This window comes from Gnatocerus cornutus, chromosome 5 (assembly GCF_029298725.1).
Source record: "Gnatocerus cornutus isolate USDA-ARS CGAHR chromosome 5, icGnaCorn1.1, whole genome shotgun sequence".
Lineage (NCBI taxonomy): Eukaryota > Metazoa > Arthropoda > Insecta > Coleoptera > Tenebrionidae > Gnatocerus > Gnatocerus cornutus.
Genome location: NC_142237.1, coordinates 9,228,135 through 9,242,237, shown reverse-complemented (window position 1 = coordinate 9,242,237; position 14,103 = coordinate 9,228,135). Strand labels below are relative to the sequence as shown.

General features: G+C 38.1%; 6 protein-coding genes across 7 annotated transcripts; 3 read left to right on the top strand and 3 right to left on the bottom strand.

The window, feature by feature from the left end:
• Positions 1 to 33: 33 nt before the first annotated feature.
• On the top strand, positions 34 to 1,033 carry LOC148174204 (calcium and integrin-binding protein 1-like). The gene is made up of 4 exons (XM_088037981.1): positions 34 to 295; positions 341 to 588; positions 635 to 836; positions 883 to 1,033. The coding sequence occupies exons 1-4, from the start codon at positions 210 to 212 to the stop codon at positions 902 to 904; spliced, it is 558 nt and encodes a 185-aa protein (XP_087894107.1). The 5' UTR covers positions 34 to 209; the 3' UTR covers positions 905 to 1,033.
• LOC148174203 (oligosaccharyltransferase complex subunit ostc) lies at positions 954 to 1,848 on the bottom strand. Its single transcript, XM_088037984.1, has 4 exons — positions 1,763 to 1,848; positions 1,430 to 1,680; positions 1,311 to 1,384; positions 954 to 1,266 (listed from the first exon to the last, which is right to left on the bottom strand). Exons 2-4 carry the CDS (start codon positions 1,566 to 1,568, stop codon positions 1,030 to 1,032), a joined length of 450 nt encoding a protein of 149 aa, XP_087894110.1. The 5' UTR covers positions 1,569 to 1,680; positions 1,763 to 1,848; the 3' UTR covers positions 954 to 1,029.
• A 78-nt stretch (positions 1,849 to 1,926) lies between these two features.
• LOC148174202 (SUN domain-containing ossification factor) lies at positions 1,927 to 8,524 on the top strand. 2 transcript variants are annotated; one of them, XM_088037972.1, is made up of 4 exons: positions 1,927 to 2,019; positions 2,064 to 2,324; positions 5,498 to 7,322; positions 7,371 to 8,524. In XM_088037972.1, exons 1-4 carry the CDS (start codon positions 1,967 to 1,969, stop codon positions 8,226 to 8,228), a joined length of 2,997 nt encoding a protein of 998 aa, XP_087894098.1. In that variant the 5' UTR covers positions 1,927 to 1,966; the 3' UTR covers positions 8,229 to 8,524. The 2 variants fall into 2 exon arrangements, with proteins under 2 accessions (XP_087894098.1, XP_087894099.1); XM_088037973.1 differs by having other exon boundaries at positions 1,936 to 2,019; positions 2,067 to 2,324.
• A 56-nt stretch (positions 8,525 to 8,580) lies between these two features.
• On the bottom strand, positions 8,581 to 10,971 carry LOC148174201 (eEF1A lysine and N-terminal methyltransferase homolog). Its single transcript, XM_088037975.1, has 5 exons — positions 10,699 to 10,971; positions 10,524 to 10,646; positions 9,779 to 10,474; positions 8,923 to 9,728; positions 8,581 to 8,875 (listed from the first exon to the last, which is right to left on the bottom strand). Exons 1-5 carry the CDS (start codon positions 10,788 to 10,790, stop codon positions 8,598 to 8,600), a joined length of 1,995 nt encoding a protein of 664 aa, XP_087894101.1. The 5' UTR covers positions 10,791 to 10,971; the 3' UTR covers positions 8,581 to 8,597.
• A 98-nt stretch (positions 10,972 to 11,069) lies between these two features.
• Positions 11,070 to 12,992, top strand: Got2 (glutamate oxaloacetate transaminase 2). The gene is made up of 4 exons (XM_088037977.1): positions 11,070 to 11,534; positions 11,582 to 12,089; positions 12,137 to 12,709; positions 12,756 to 12,992. The coding sequence occupies exons 1-4, from the start codon at positions 11,461 to 11,463 to the stop codon at positions 12,876 to 12,878; spliced, it is 1,278 nt and encodes a 425-aa protein (XP_087894103.1). The 5' UTR covers positions 11,070 to 11,460; the 3' UTR covers positions 12,879 to 12,992.
• On the bottom strand, positions 12,948 to 13,558 carry LOC148174199 (uncharacterized). Its single transcript, XM_088036798.1, has 3 exons — positions 13,552 to 13,558; positions 13,422 to 13,501; positions 12,948 to 13,372 (listed from the first exon to the last, which is right to left on the bottom strand). Exons 1-3 carry the CDS (start codon positions 13,556 to 13,558, stop codon positions 13,073 to 13,075), a joined length of 387 nt encoding a protein of 128 aa, XP_087892924.1. The 3' UTR covers positions 12,948 to 13,072.
• Between the last annotated feature and the right edge of the window lie 545 nt (positions 13,559 to 14,103).

Sequence of the window (14,103 nt, the reverse complement as noted above, 5' to 3'; positions counted from 1 at the left end):
CAAAAATGTGTAAACTAACCATTTAATGCCATAAAAAACCGATAACGCGTAAATCAATCATAAAAAAAAAATAAAAATTAACGAGTAGTTCAAATATCTAACCGTAGGTTACACGTCGGTATCAAATAGTTCAAATGCACCGTATTTATCAATACGGTGGTGAGCCCCACGACGACAATACGAAAATGTTTTAGCGAATTTTTAACACAATGGGACAGGGAAAAAGTCAGTTTAGTGAAGAAGAACTTCAGGATTACCAAGATCTGACTTATTTCACAAAAAAGGAAGTTTTATCGTAAGTTTTGCTCCGTTGAAGTCTTTGTTTGACGATTCCTTCTAGTGCTCATCAAAAGTTCAAATTCTTAGCCCCTGAAAAAGTGGGCCACAACAAAAATGCCAAACTGCCAATGTCGAAAATGCTCAACTACCCTGAACTGAATGTGAATCCTTTTGGAGATAGAATCTGCAAAGTTTTTAGTTCTAGTCGTGATGGCGATTGCACATTTGAAGACTTCTTAGATATGATGTCTATTTTTAGTGACAATGCTCCCAAATCTGTGAAGGCGGAGCACGTGTTTCGAATTTTTGGTAAGATTGTAAGAATTATGATCATAATACAGTCAGGAGGTTGTAGATTTTGATGGTGATGATATGCTGGGAGTTTCTGATCTCAAACAAGTTGTTGAAAGATTAATAGGGAAGGACAATCATTTGACTGAAGCTGAAATGGAACGTCTCATAGAAAACGTGTTGGAAGAAGCGGATTTGGATGATGATGGAGCTCTCTCTTTTGCTGAATTTGAACACATAATTAACAGATCTTCAGATTTTATGAAGTAAGAAGTTGTACTATTTGACATGTTTTTCATCAATCATTTTCAGTGTGTTTAGAATGCGACTTTAATTATGGATCTCTTTATACTACATGACCAAGCCTGAATTATTCCAATAAGCCAAATTAAACAATTTTATTTAGTAAAATGTACAAACTTACACATGTACCCATTTTTAAATACATCACAAGCACACTTAAGACTGTAAATAACCAGGAAGCTTCATGCGCATGAAAATCCACGTTGTAAAAAAGGATACCAACACACAAATGAACCCAACTGCTGTAATTAGCAATCTGTTCAGTTTTGGAGTTAAAGGGGAGTGTATGTGGTCTAGGACTATAAAACCTAAACCACCCATAGAAAACAAGAAACTCGACGCCAAGCCTTCCATTATGTACTGCCCGTTGACCCTATATGGCATAAAAGCCACCTAGAAAGAACAGTTTATAGAAGTTTGAGAAAGTTTTTTCTTACTGGGCGCGAATGTCCATGTTCATCTGTGGTTGATCCAACGCTCGGAGGCTCAACAATTACATCGTAAATTATACCTATAAAAACTCATTAAAGAAATGTTAAGCGTTGAGGTCACTTACCCCCAGTGACTAAGAAGTAGGAAGCCAATACTATGGCAAACATTGTTATGGCGGAGGGTTGATGCAACCATGAAGGCCTCTTAATTTTCATATTTGGGACCTCCAATATGAAGAAAGGAAGCGTAAAAAATTGTTCCATTTTTAAAGAAATTTAATTTAAAGCTCCAAATTGTTCACGTTGACAAGCCGGTTGACATTTTTTGACAAATGACAGTTGACGTCTCAATTTCACGTGTCGATAAATCAGGGATCTGCAAGGTAAAAATTTGCGTTTTTAAATTAATATTTTGTTGGTTTTGAGATGAATATCATTCACCGTGACCGATTTCGTACATGATTGATGTGATAAGATTGTTAATCTTCCGTTTTGTTTATAATCAGTGTTCCCACCACACTTTTTGGTTGTCACTCTCGTACCAACCGCCTTGGTACACGTCAGTTTGTTTAATTCGTATCTTGAAAAACTTTATTCCCATATTACTTGTGACTTTGTTGTCGAAACATGCGTGTGAAACTTAAGTACATAACTTCAATAAAATGAAGAATAATTTACTATGTGTTCGATGTGTTTTAATTTTAACTTTGGCTAGGTAAGTAACCAACCCCTTTGTAACCCTTCTTATAAGTGCCACAGCAGGTTTCTAGTCTTCGCCGAAGATGCAAACAACGTCCCCCCAGCTAGTCCGGTTGTTAGTGCCCCGGAGAATATTTCATCAGACAGTGAACTCCAAGCTGAAAAAACGTTAAAAAGTGACGGGGGTGATGATGTGGTTCGGGACTTGGAACCCAGTGCGGATGTTGTAGGGACGTTTAATGAGGAAACTGCTGAAAAAACTGACAACTTTAAGCCAGTGTTCGTGGAAGCCACTTCCCAGAATTCAGGGGTTGCCAATGAGTAAGTATTATCAGCTATTATCACGCTTGATGTTTTTTTCGATTAGAATGTTGGCAAATTAGTGTGTAAACAGAATTTTGGATGTGTTTATTGGAGCCTTGAAAATGACAAAGCACGCAACAGTGTCTAAATCATATTAATTTATTCAATCTTGGTTAAGGAGTTGAAATTCTATCAAGCAGAGTCATGCTTTTCTATTTAAAACGTGTTGCATTTGGAAGGAAGCATAACAGGCTTGTTTTTCACTGGAGACAGAGTTGACTGATGACGACCTTGGCTCTGTGTTATTCAAAAATTTTTTTATTTGTAGAAACGATCATTTTAGTCTAAAAACAGTCGATTTCAAGCGACATTACTCGCAGACAATTATATCGTTCAGTCTAAAAATAACCGTTTGATATGGCAAATGACCCCTAAATAATTTGAATTTTGTGCGTCAGTGTGTAAACAACGTACTCTGCAAAGATGCCGATAATTACATATTCTCTCTATTTTTAAATCTGTTGGCATTATCTATCCAATGTTATCACCAGGAAAAGGTCTCTGGGGTAGTCATCCGTTGTAGATTTAGAACGGGGCCCGCTTAAACGCCGACCTTCAATACAAAAAAAACTTGTTGAATAGTTAGGTGTTAATATGATATTAGAGGTCGCGAATTTTCAGACCGATTGTGCGATGCCAATGACTTATTTATTTCTTTCCATTAATAGCAAATAACGGAACAGCGAACATGAGTAAGACTGATCTTGCGTGGGAAAAGAACGTAACAAAGCCCCATTTTTTATTTCTTGGCATAATTAGAAGTGAACTTTCCCTTTTAAAAATGTGGGTATTTGGAGTAAATTCGACTTGAGAAAGTATATCATATTGTTGTAACTTGACATTGCATCATTGTACGTAAAAGAATAAGCGGATACTAGCAGATGGGATCGCATTTCCGCTTTTATTTTGAACATTCTTTAGAATAGAAGTAGCTTTCTTAACAAACCTTTGAGCATCAAAAGTAATTCAGGTCAGTGAATTCAAATATTTGGAGTAACGTTGATAACAAGACAGTTGATTTTTAAATCTATCGGCTTTCGTAAATGAGTTGGGTCAAGGCTATCACATTACAAATCTTCGTGTTTTGTTAATAAAAGATTGCATCAGAAATGGAATTGTTAGTTAAATTTTTAAACATTCTATAAAACATCCGGAATTGCGTCAGTCGATTAGTTTTACTCTACGCGGTGCTAACCATTTATCAGGAAATTTGAATGAGTTGTTATCATAATTATTGCCCTTGAAAATATAATGCTCGTAAATTTATAGATTACGTTCTTCGTGTGCTAGTGATAAAAATGTTAACATTGGGTAGCTAATTACACAACAGTAGTTCGGTTTTAATGGATTTGGAGGTCGGTTCTATTGTAAAAGCGTGCACTTTTGTTAGTTTAAAAGGCGATTGATATCTTAGATAAAATACCGGAGATTATGAGTTGAGCATTGTTTTTTTTATTTAAATGTTTCATAGGCGCCAAAGTTATTGTTTGTTCATTTCGTCTAAAAAAATCGTAAATTTTTATACAGTGGAATTGACGATGATTTAATTAAGTTCAAATTTGGAAATAATTTTATGGTGAAAACTTACTAGAAAACTAGGGACTATTCGAAAATTTTTCACTGGACTTAGAAATGAGTTATTTAAAATGCCTTCACAAATGATTTTAACATTAAACTTGTCATTTATCTTTTCGTCATTTAAAAATCTTTAGACAAATGACAAAAATAGAGTTCAAATCTGCTGCAGTGATTGCGGCCTCACCATGGTTGAAATAAAAAAAAATAAAAAGATTATTAAACTAGAAGATTTTTCCCGTATGATGAACCTCGATAGTGGAGAAATTTTGAAATTTAACTAAATGGCGGATTTTTGAAAAAAATTAAATTTTTTATACGATCGAAAAATTGGAGGTTCATCGTACAGACCAAGATATATAAAATAAAACAAAAAAAATTCAAGACGATCGGATGATTTGTCTTCGAGTTACAACTGCTGCAATTTTGAAAAAAGAAAAACGCGTTTAAAGATAACTTTATTATAGTTAATAGCTGTAACAGTTTATTATACTAATACCTATAACTCAAAAACTATTTAAAATATTTATTTGAAATTTTTGCATGTTATTTTTAAAGGTATGTATAGACTATCGAAATATGCAAAAAAAAAAAACGATTTTTTCCAAATTTCAGTGGTTGTGCCCCTTAAATAAATCATTTCTAGGCCCAGTGAAATTTTTTTTAAAAAGCGGATAGTGTATTTTTGCTTGGGACCGGTGTATTTATTTAATAATTTTTCAGAGTCATGATCAATCTTTTTTGCTTCATCATCTTCACGAAATGTGTTGTTGATTAGATGATAAGAGTTCTTTATGCAGTCAGAGCCGATCTTTTATTTACTTTGTTCTTAAATTTATCAGTAATAATTATTTGTTTAAAATTAAAATCATCACAAGAGGTCTGCCGGCAAAAATATTTATTCCTAGTTTATCTTCAAATTCTCAGGTTTTTAGACCATCCTTATTGCCACAACAAATTCCCTTGTTGACGTTATATAATTTTAGCGAAATATATTTATCAAGCGTTGCAATTTCCATCTATTCATTTGCATTAGTTAATTAAAAATATCGCCACCGCGTTCGTTTGGGTGTGACTTACGTCACCCATAGTTTACCCCCACGAACATTTCATAATGTGGGCGATAATAATAGTTATAACATAATATAGACCGGTGGTTAAAACCACGAAGTCCGGATTCTAAATTTCCCGTTCATTTCATATTGTATTGTATTGTATTGTATTCACTAGTTTAGATAAAATCTGCTCATCATTTTATCGAGCAACGTAGAGAGAACAGCTAGTCATGACCTAGAAGCTAAATTGTACAAGAAAAGTTTGTCGACATAATTTCTAGTTGTAAAATGTTTTAATTACTCATAAAAAGTGCTTACTTCTAATAAAAAGACGCGGATCATGTTCGTTAAAAATGTCTCGATTTTATGTTTCCTTCATAGTGCAAGGGTTCATTTTATTAAAGTCGTAAGTTATTGAAACTTTAATTGAAGATGTGTCTTCTCCACATGTTGCTCCAATTAATCATCTGGCGCTTCAACTAATGTCACCATATGTTGCAGCATAACAACAAGCGGGCCGCCGGTCGTTGTCACATTGGGCGACGTTGCAACCACTGAACTTCAAAAAGCCATAACTCCTAGTCCAGACAAACAAAGTAGTCAAATAAACCAAACTTCCCAAGTTGCTGACGATTTCAAAGAAGTCAATCAGTCAAGATCTGAATCGACTGAAAAAATAGATGTAGCTAATGTAAAAGAAAATTTAACTGAAGAGATTCCGTCGTTTTCGGAATGGGCGCAAAAACAACTCGAAGAAGCGGAAAAAAACAAAGAGCCATCGAATGCCTCAACGCAACACCAACACGTAAATGGAAAACAATCTTCTGGGGCGAAATTGCGGTGGAAGAACTACGCGTCACTCGACTGTGGGGCGAAAGTCGTCGCTTCGAATCCAGAAGCAGTGAGTCCGAGTGCCATACTGTCGCCATCGAGAGATGAATATAAACTCAATACGTGTACTAGCAGGATTTGGTTCATCGTGGAGTTGTGCGAGGCGATACAAGCAAAGAAGATTGATCTCGCGAACTTTGAATTGTTTTCATCGTCGCCGAAAGAATTTGTCGTTTCGGTGAGTGACAGGTTTCCAACGAGAGAATGGTCAAACGTTGGACACTTCACCGCTAAAGATGAAAGAGACATTCAAAGTTTCGACCTCCATCCGCACCTTTTCGGGAAGTATATTAAAGTGGAAGTGAAGAGCCACTACGGGGACGAACATTATTGTCCAATTTCGCTTTTTCGGGTTTATGGAACCTCCGAATTTGAAGTTTTGCAAAAAGAAGATCCCGGACACACTGACCGGTTAGAAGACGACGACGACGATGATGATGAAACTCTTGATGCCAAAGATGGAGACGCAGGGAAAAATCTCTTTAGTTCAGCTACCGATGCAGTTATTTCCATGGTTAAAAAAGCAGCAGAAGTCTTGGGAAACAAAGGGAATTACAGCAACCAAACTGAACCCGTGAACAACACCAAACAAGCGGTGCCTTTGGTGAGGGTTTGTACGTCACCCAGCCATTTAGTGGTGTGTGACAATTGTAGTGATGCCCTTTTTGGACAAGTGTACGAACTTCTCAGTTGCGAGGATTTGAAAGTTTGGAGGTTGGCGAACTCCCCAATGATACGGCGAGTTTTAACAGAGTCCGATATTTGTCAACGCTTCGGTTTTGACTTTTCGAGGGTCGGTGAATCACTTAACGCTCAAGTCAACTACATCAAAGCGATGTTTCCGGAGCGGTTCATAGGGGCGATGTGCAACATGTTTGCAGTTTTTCACAATAAAGTTGTACTTAATGTTAGTAATCACTACAATAATGATACTCAAGTCACTGACGACAAACTGGTGAATATAGAAACATCAGAATCGGAAGTCATCCTGATGGAACCCATTGTAAAAGAGTCAGAAGTTACAGATGCCCTTAATTTAGAAATTACAGACGCTGTAACTAAATCAACGTGTTCGACTGATGTTACGTACGCATCACAGATTAAACCCACAAAGACACTGACGCCGGATCTGGATTTGAAAGAGGTTAACACAGAGGCGGCTTCTGAGAGCGATAGTTTAAAGTCGGTTGTTGTCAATACTGAAGAAGTCCAGACGAATACGAGTGAAAAAGTTGAAGTTCCAAGCACAGAAGTGGAACAGGAGAAGTTGGGAGACGTGGAAAGCGTGGCCGAAACTGTAGAGAGTTTAGACGAGCAATTGGAGCATTTCATGGATTTCAACGGTGACGGTCAACATAATGTTCCAACGACTGCCAGCACGGCGCCGCAACCTCAAAAGGAGTCCGTGTTTCTGCGACTATCAAATAGAATCAAGGTGAGGGTTATTTACCTCGTAAGTTTTATAGTAATATGCTGTTTTTAGGCTTTAGAACGCAACATGTCCTTATCCGGTCAGTACCTCGAGGAGCTCAGCAAGCGCTACAAGAAACAGGTAGAAGAAATCCAAAAGCACCTCGACAAGACAATTGCCAGTATTACAGAAGAAAGCAAGAAGAAAGACGAACGCAATAAGCAACTTGAGGAACGCTTAGCCAGTCTCACGGCGAGCGTTGAGGCTTTAATAGCCGAAAAGAAAAGTTGGTCGTCTACTATTTACTGCATTATAGTCTCCACTCTAGTCACCATTTTTATAATCACATTTTGTGCAAGAATCCCCGAACCCATAGCCCCTAAACGTTTCGAAATGAAGCGGCGCAAGTCAGTGGACGTTGTTCAACACGAACCACCTCAAAAGAAGAAGCGGCGACCCAGCGATCAAGCTTTGAAGATCGTCCGATCGTCAATGGAAACCAGTGAAAATCTTCGTCGGAAAAAGAAAAAGAAGCAACTTCTGAAGAGAAGCAATTCAATCAGTACACTTAGTGACGACAAAAGTGAAGTGTGGCAGCGACAAGCGTCGGCGCCGGCGGAGATGACGATCGATTGGGTGGAAGGTAAACATTTGGAAGAGGTGCCTTTTGTGTTGGAAGAAAGTGAGCACTCGTCTCTAGAACCTTTAGCTTTGGCTGACGGTGGAAAATTATCAACCCCTAGCTTTGTCAAGACAGCTTTAAGTTCTAGGGCGATACGAGTAAATGGGGATGTTTTCAAGGCGAGGAAGTCGGCGAGCGTCGACGAAACTAATAGGAAGAGTCCGATTAATGGGAATTTGAGTTTGGGGGAAGGAAATTCAAAGGAAAAACGAAAAGGCTTTAAGAGGATATTTAGAAAGGTGTTCTGATGGAGGAGCAAGAGTCACTGTAAGACTGATTAATTTTAAGGTTTGCCTGAGGCTGAAAACGTTTGAAATTTTCAGTTGAGAATTTATTTCACGTGTGTGGTAGGTTCAGTATGATTAATTTATGCAAATATTAATATATTTTGTCTATTTATTCATTTGTTTGTAAAGAGCGAGGAAAATTCCTTTTAGAGGCCTGTGATAAAATTTATTTTTTAAACGATGATGATATCCGTGGATGTTAGTTAATATTTGTGAATTTTAATTTGCAAAGCCTGTTAATATAGGTGTATAAATAATTATTATTTTTTATTTATCACTTTATGGTCCATTTTACCACTAAATAACGTCTCTGTCCATTTAAACGATTTATTATAAAATACTTAAATTTTTTAGATATTCGTCAATTTCTACATTCTCATCACTATTCAACTGGTTTTTCTTAAAAAAGCTATTAATATCACTTGAGCTTTCTGCCAAACGTTTCTTCACTTCTTCCAGATTCCACTTTTCAATACTGCATATAAGAATTTCATTTAAATCTTCTGCCAATTTGTAAGAAACTACTGTTTCAAATTTTTTCCTTAACGAGCTAACAATCGACGGTCGTAAATCTACTTGCCGAAGTACCAAATTCAGAATGAAAAATCCTAAAAAAGAGACGTTAACCTACTTCAAAATTTCCGATTTTACGTACCAGAATTGCCAATCAATTTTGCAACATGATCCAGCGTCGTCTCTTCCAAAAACTGTTTTGGGGGACAACTCATTCCAATGGTGCTGTCCTTACTATCGACGTCAAACAAAATCGCATCTACTCCCCCGCCACGCTCCACTGTTTTTTCTAAAAATTCCACGCCGTCTTGAATGATAACTTTCAATCGGTCATTCTGTACCAAATCAAACCATTTTGTAGCCACTTCGAGCATGTCAGGGTCAATATCTACAGCTGTGATTTTAACTTTGGGCAAAAATTTGTGAAGAAACGAGCATAAACCGCCGCCTCCCAACCCAATGACTATTATAGAACTCGTTGGTTTTTCTCGTACAGCCAGATGCGTGGCTACACTCATATAAACGTGATGTCTGCACGTTAGATATGTTAAGTCAACTACCTCTTTGCTGCCTTTTTTCGTTTTTATATTTTTTAATTTCGCCTCTGATTGGATGACAAGTTGCGAACTTAAGTAAAATAGGCGTCGGAATTTGTTGTTGTCAACTTGCACATCCTCGACGACGTAAGGACCAGAAAACTGAGAGGAGCCTTCAAATTTGATTAACCTATTTCCGACATCTGAGCCAAGCGACCAATACGGGATTTTCGTGTTTTTTAAGGTTGCTGGTGCTAGATTTCGCACTGTTTCATTTAATTCTATTTGGACTTCGTCAAAGGTTCCAAAGTCGTGACCGCGATGCATTGTTACAATTGCTAGTCTGTTGGCCTTAGTGACTTTAGCTAAGTGTAGGCGCCCGCATTTGGTGGAAAATAGCCACTCTGCTTCCCTGAAATTCCATTTTTAAGTGGTGAAGTAAAATCTTCAGGTTCCACTTACCGCCCTTGAGGTACTATAAAAGCTCCATATTGCACATTATTCACGTCGTGTTTTACATCGACCACGTAGACAGTAAATCGTGGCGTGGAATTGCCCTCCTTGAATAGATCTAAAGATATTTCGTTTTCTGGAATAGTAGTCCTTTTGATGCTTGAACAAACGAAAGCAGCTCTTTGTGTGGTACAGATTTGGGTCACAATTTCGTCGCTTGTCTCAAACCGTTGCATTTTTTCGCTGTTGTTTAGATTCATCTCGAAAATTTTCCTTGGTAACGACTTAAATTTTGTACAAATCACTATAAATATAGGCATTGTGTTTTCACCGTTTTCGGTCGCTTTGTTTTCTGCTTCAAAGCAACGTACCACTCGAAACATCCAATTATTGTTAGGAAAATAGTCCAAGAGAGCTTTTAAAATGTGTTCTTGCAACAAAGAAATGCAGATATAGCGCCCTGCTAACTTTAACACCCTCTGGATTTCACTGAAGTACTTTTCAATTTTAGCTGTGGTTTCAGAATTGGTGTCTGGCATTAATGCGTCTAATGTGCCTTTATCTAAAATAACACTGAAAGTTTCCTCAGGAAAAGACATATCTAAAGCATCCATCTGAATGTATTTCAAGTTGGTGCGCTCTTTTCCATTTTGGGATAACATCTGACGGATTACCACTTGCGATATATCAATATTTGTGATTTTACTTAAAAATTTAAGTTAAAACAAAGTTGTGGGGACTTCAAGAGACTTACTTGTGTCCAATATCAAATAGATCTCGCCCCAAAGTGGAGTTCCCGCATCCAATAATGAGAATATCATCCTGTTGCTTTATGTATTTATGTAAATGTCCGGAAAGTTCTGGATATTCGCCGTACCTTAAGTAAAAGAATCATGTTTTGGAAAAGTGGGGTTAGGTGACAGTCTTACCATTCGAACGCTTTTGTTCCCCGTTTTTTGAAAAACGAGTCCCAATATTCTTTTTGACTAAATTCTTGATGGGATTTGGGTAATAAGTTCATTGTTTAAGTTTATTTATTCGCTATGTGCACATGCACATTAAACACAAATTTGACGGAACATTTGAACTACTTATGTAGGTACTTTTGAGCTCACTAAAAAGTTAAGTTGGCAGCTCGAGAGCCGTTTGCACTACTGATTGATCAAAAAACGTAAATTATGATTAGATTTTAAATATTTGGCATTATAAATTTATCATCCTCACTTATTGAGTACTATGCAGCGTCACTTCGCTTTTGCAACTGTATAAAAATAAGATTAATGTTGTAAACATGTCGGTAGGCGTTCCGTCTCAAAGACGTCAATGTGACGTAAGATCATTGAACGTCAATTAAAGCCGAACTCGAAAAAGTAATTGAAGAAGTTATCTCACATTTATCACCTCGCAGCGGATTATTCAAGATCTTATCTCAGATAGTTACTGTATGATGAGATAAGTCTTATTTAATCGCAACCACGTGTTCATGGTGTGACCCATAGTGTCCTTCACCCGTCACCCCGCCTCTCCAAAAATACAGAATCGAGCCGGTGTTTTCAAGTTAGATATATCGTTTTGTGGCACGCATTCCGTCACTAGCATCGTTTCTCAATCAGAGGTCAGCCCAGGGTGACAGTGTCGGATATTTCACAATTGTTTGCTGCCATTTCCTCATATACTAGTGAAGCTCCAAGATGTCTTTAAGACAGACAGTCAGCCTTTTTGCCGTTAGCAAAAATGGAGTTAATCCAATCAAACAAAGGGCCAGGTAAATGCACGTGAAATTAATACAATGAACCCATAAGTGTGTTTCAGTTCCTGGTGGTCACAGGTTCCCATGGGACCCCCTGACGCAATCTTGGGAGTCACAGAAGCCTTCAAAAGAGACACCAATACCAACAAGATTAATCTAGGAGTTGGAGCTTATCGTGACGACAACGGTAAACCATATGTTCTTCCAAGTGTGCGCCAGGCTGAAGAGCAAATCAAAGCCAAAAATTTGGATAAAGAATACGCTCCAATATCTGGAACACCCGAATTTTGCAAACTCGCCATTCAGTTAGCGCTTGGTGACAACTCTGAAGTTATCGCAAACGGTTTGAATGCCACCATCCAAGGCATTTCTGGCACCGGATCTTTGAGAGTTGGTGCAGCTTTCCTGAAAAATTTCCATTCAGGGCCCAAGACCATCTACTTCCCCAAACCCACCTGGGGGAACCACAACGCGATCTTCACCCACGCAGGGCTTGAAGTAAAATCCTACACATTCTACGACCCGAAATCGTGCGGCTTTGATTTCCAAGGCGCTTTGAATGATATTAAAGTAAGTTGCGCTGCTATTCACCATTGAAATCTAATGCCTCGTTCCAGCAAATTCCAGAGAAATCCATAATCCTGTTGCACGCTTGTGCCCACAATCCCACTGGAGTGGATCCCACTCCTGAACAATGGGCTGAGCTTTCCTGTGTCATCAAACAGCGCAATCTTTTCCCATATTTCGACATGGCTTACCAAGGATTCGCTTCCGGCGACATCGACCGTGATGCTCATGCCGTACGACTCTTCTTAAAAGAGGGCCACAAAATCATATTGGCTCAAAGTTTTGCCAAAAACATGGGTCTCTATGGAGAAAGAGCGGGAGCCTTTACTGTCGTCTGCGACAGCCAAGAAGAAAACGCGAAAGTTATGTCGCAATTGAAGATCCTAATTCGTGCATTGTATTCAAATCCACCAATTAACGGGGCGAGAATTGTCGCAACGATTCTTGGAGACTCACAGTTACGTGCTCAGTGGCTCAAAGAGGTGAAAGGGATGGCCGATCGTATTATCGGAGTGCGAACGCAGTTGAGGGAAAATTTGAAGAAAGAAGGATCTTCCCGGAATTGGGAACATATTACCAATCAAATTGGGATGTTCTGTTTCACTGGCATGAATTCGGAACAAGTAAGTCGATACAAAAAGAGGATTAATAGTTATTTTCTTCCTGTAGGTTGAAAAATTAATCAAGGAACACAGCGTTTACCTTACCAAAGATGGCAGGATTTCTATGGCTGGGGTTACTTCAAAGAACGTGGGATATTTGGCACGCGCTATGCACCAAGTGACGAAATAAACAGTCGATATTTTCTCTCCAGCATTTACTTTATGGCGCCAGATTCAAGTATTTAAATATATTAAAATGTATATTTTACAAGTCAGATTTAATAAAATAGATATTTATAAAATACATTTTTAAATACAACTGTTGAACACAATTCTTAATACATTTGTCTCGGGATAAAATATGTTATAAAATATACAATACAATCAAATTTTACTCTCCGTCGTTGGCCACTCGATTGTGTCAAAATCTTTAGATTTAGAAAGTAAATAGTTTTTCAAAATATTTTGTAAGGCACATCTCATCGACTTTTCTTCATGTAGTTCTGAAGATAAGGCGGATACGTTGTACTCTAAAATACTTAATTTACTTTGAAGGACTTGGACGGCGTCGATCAAATTTTTATTTGAATCTGTTTTCGACCAATTCGTCACATCAACTGGAAAAGCAAGTCGATAAAAAATTTCTGGGCTATTCGTACCGAAAGAAATGATTAAGTACACACACTAGATAAACACTACACCAGGCGCCAATGCTATGGAACTGCCAAGTCACGTAAGGTGAGACTTCTTGACTCACAAAGTTGAGGTAGAGAACTGTTTGAATTTTTTTATCGATAATCCCAAAACATTGACCTTGCAGTTACATAAACGGACAATCGTACTACACAAGGTTTACTAAAAACTTTTCATCACAGGTCAAGAGTATTACATGTGCCTGAAAGTTCAGGTGAACGGAAAATGTAACAACGTGAATGAATGTTCCATCAAGATCACACGTCTGAAGCTTAGTTAGTTAGATTTGTAGAAAATGAGTCATGCATGAGGCATAAGTGTGTCCTTGACTTAATCAAGATTCCCATCCACTGAACTTCCGCATATCAAAACAAACAAAATCCACCACCAAGCCCACCACATCAAAACCATTCTATTCTAAATGCTGCGTTTTCCTCAGCTGTCGAACAACAAAAGACCCGCAGCACCAAGTGGAAGCTCTTGGCGCGTGCGGCCGATAATTGCGCGGCTGTAGAACTTGCGCCACTGCCGAAGAAGACCTACTGAGGTCAATACTAGACCTATGTGATCGTGCCAGTTTATCATGCATTCGTACATTACCGCCGGTCAGTAAATCCGCTGTAAGTCGAACCACCACCACCAGAGATGGAACAGAGACAGGTTAAGAACGGAAAGAGAGCGACAGAAATAGCTGAGGTAAAGAGTCAGCGCTCACCTGAATT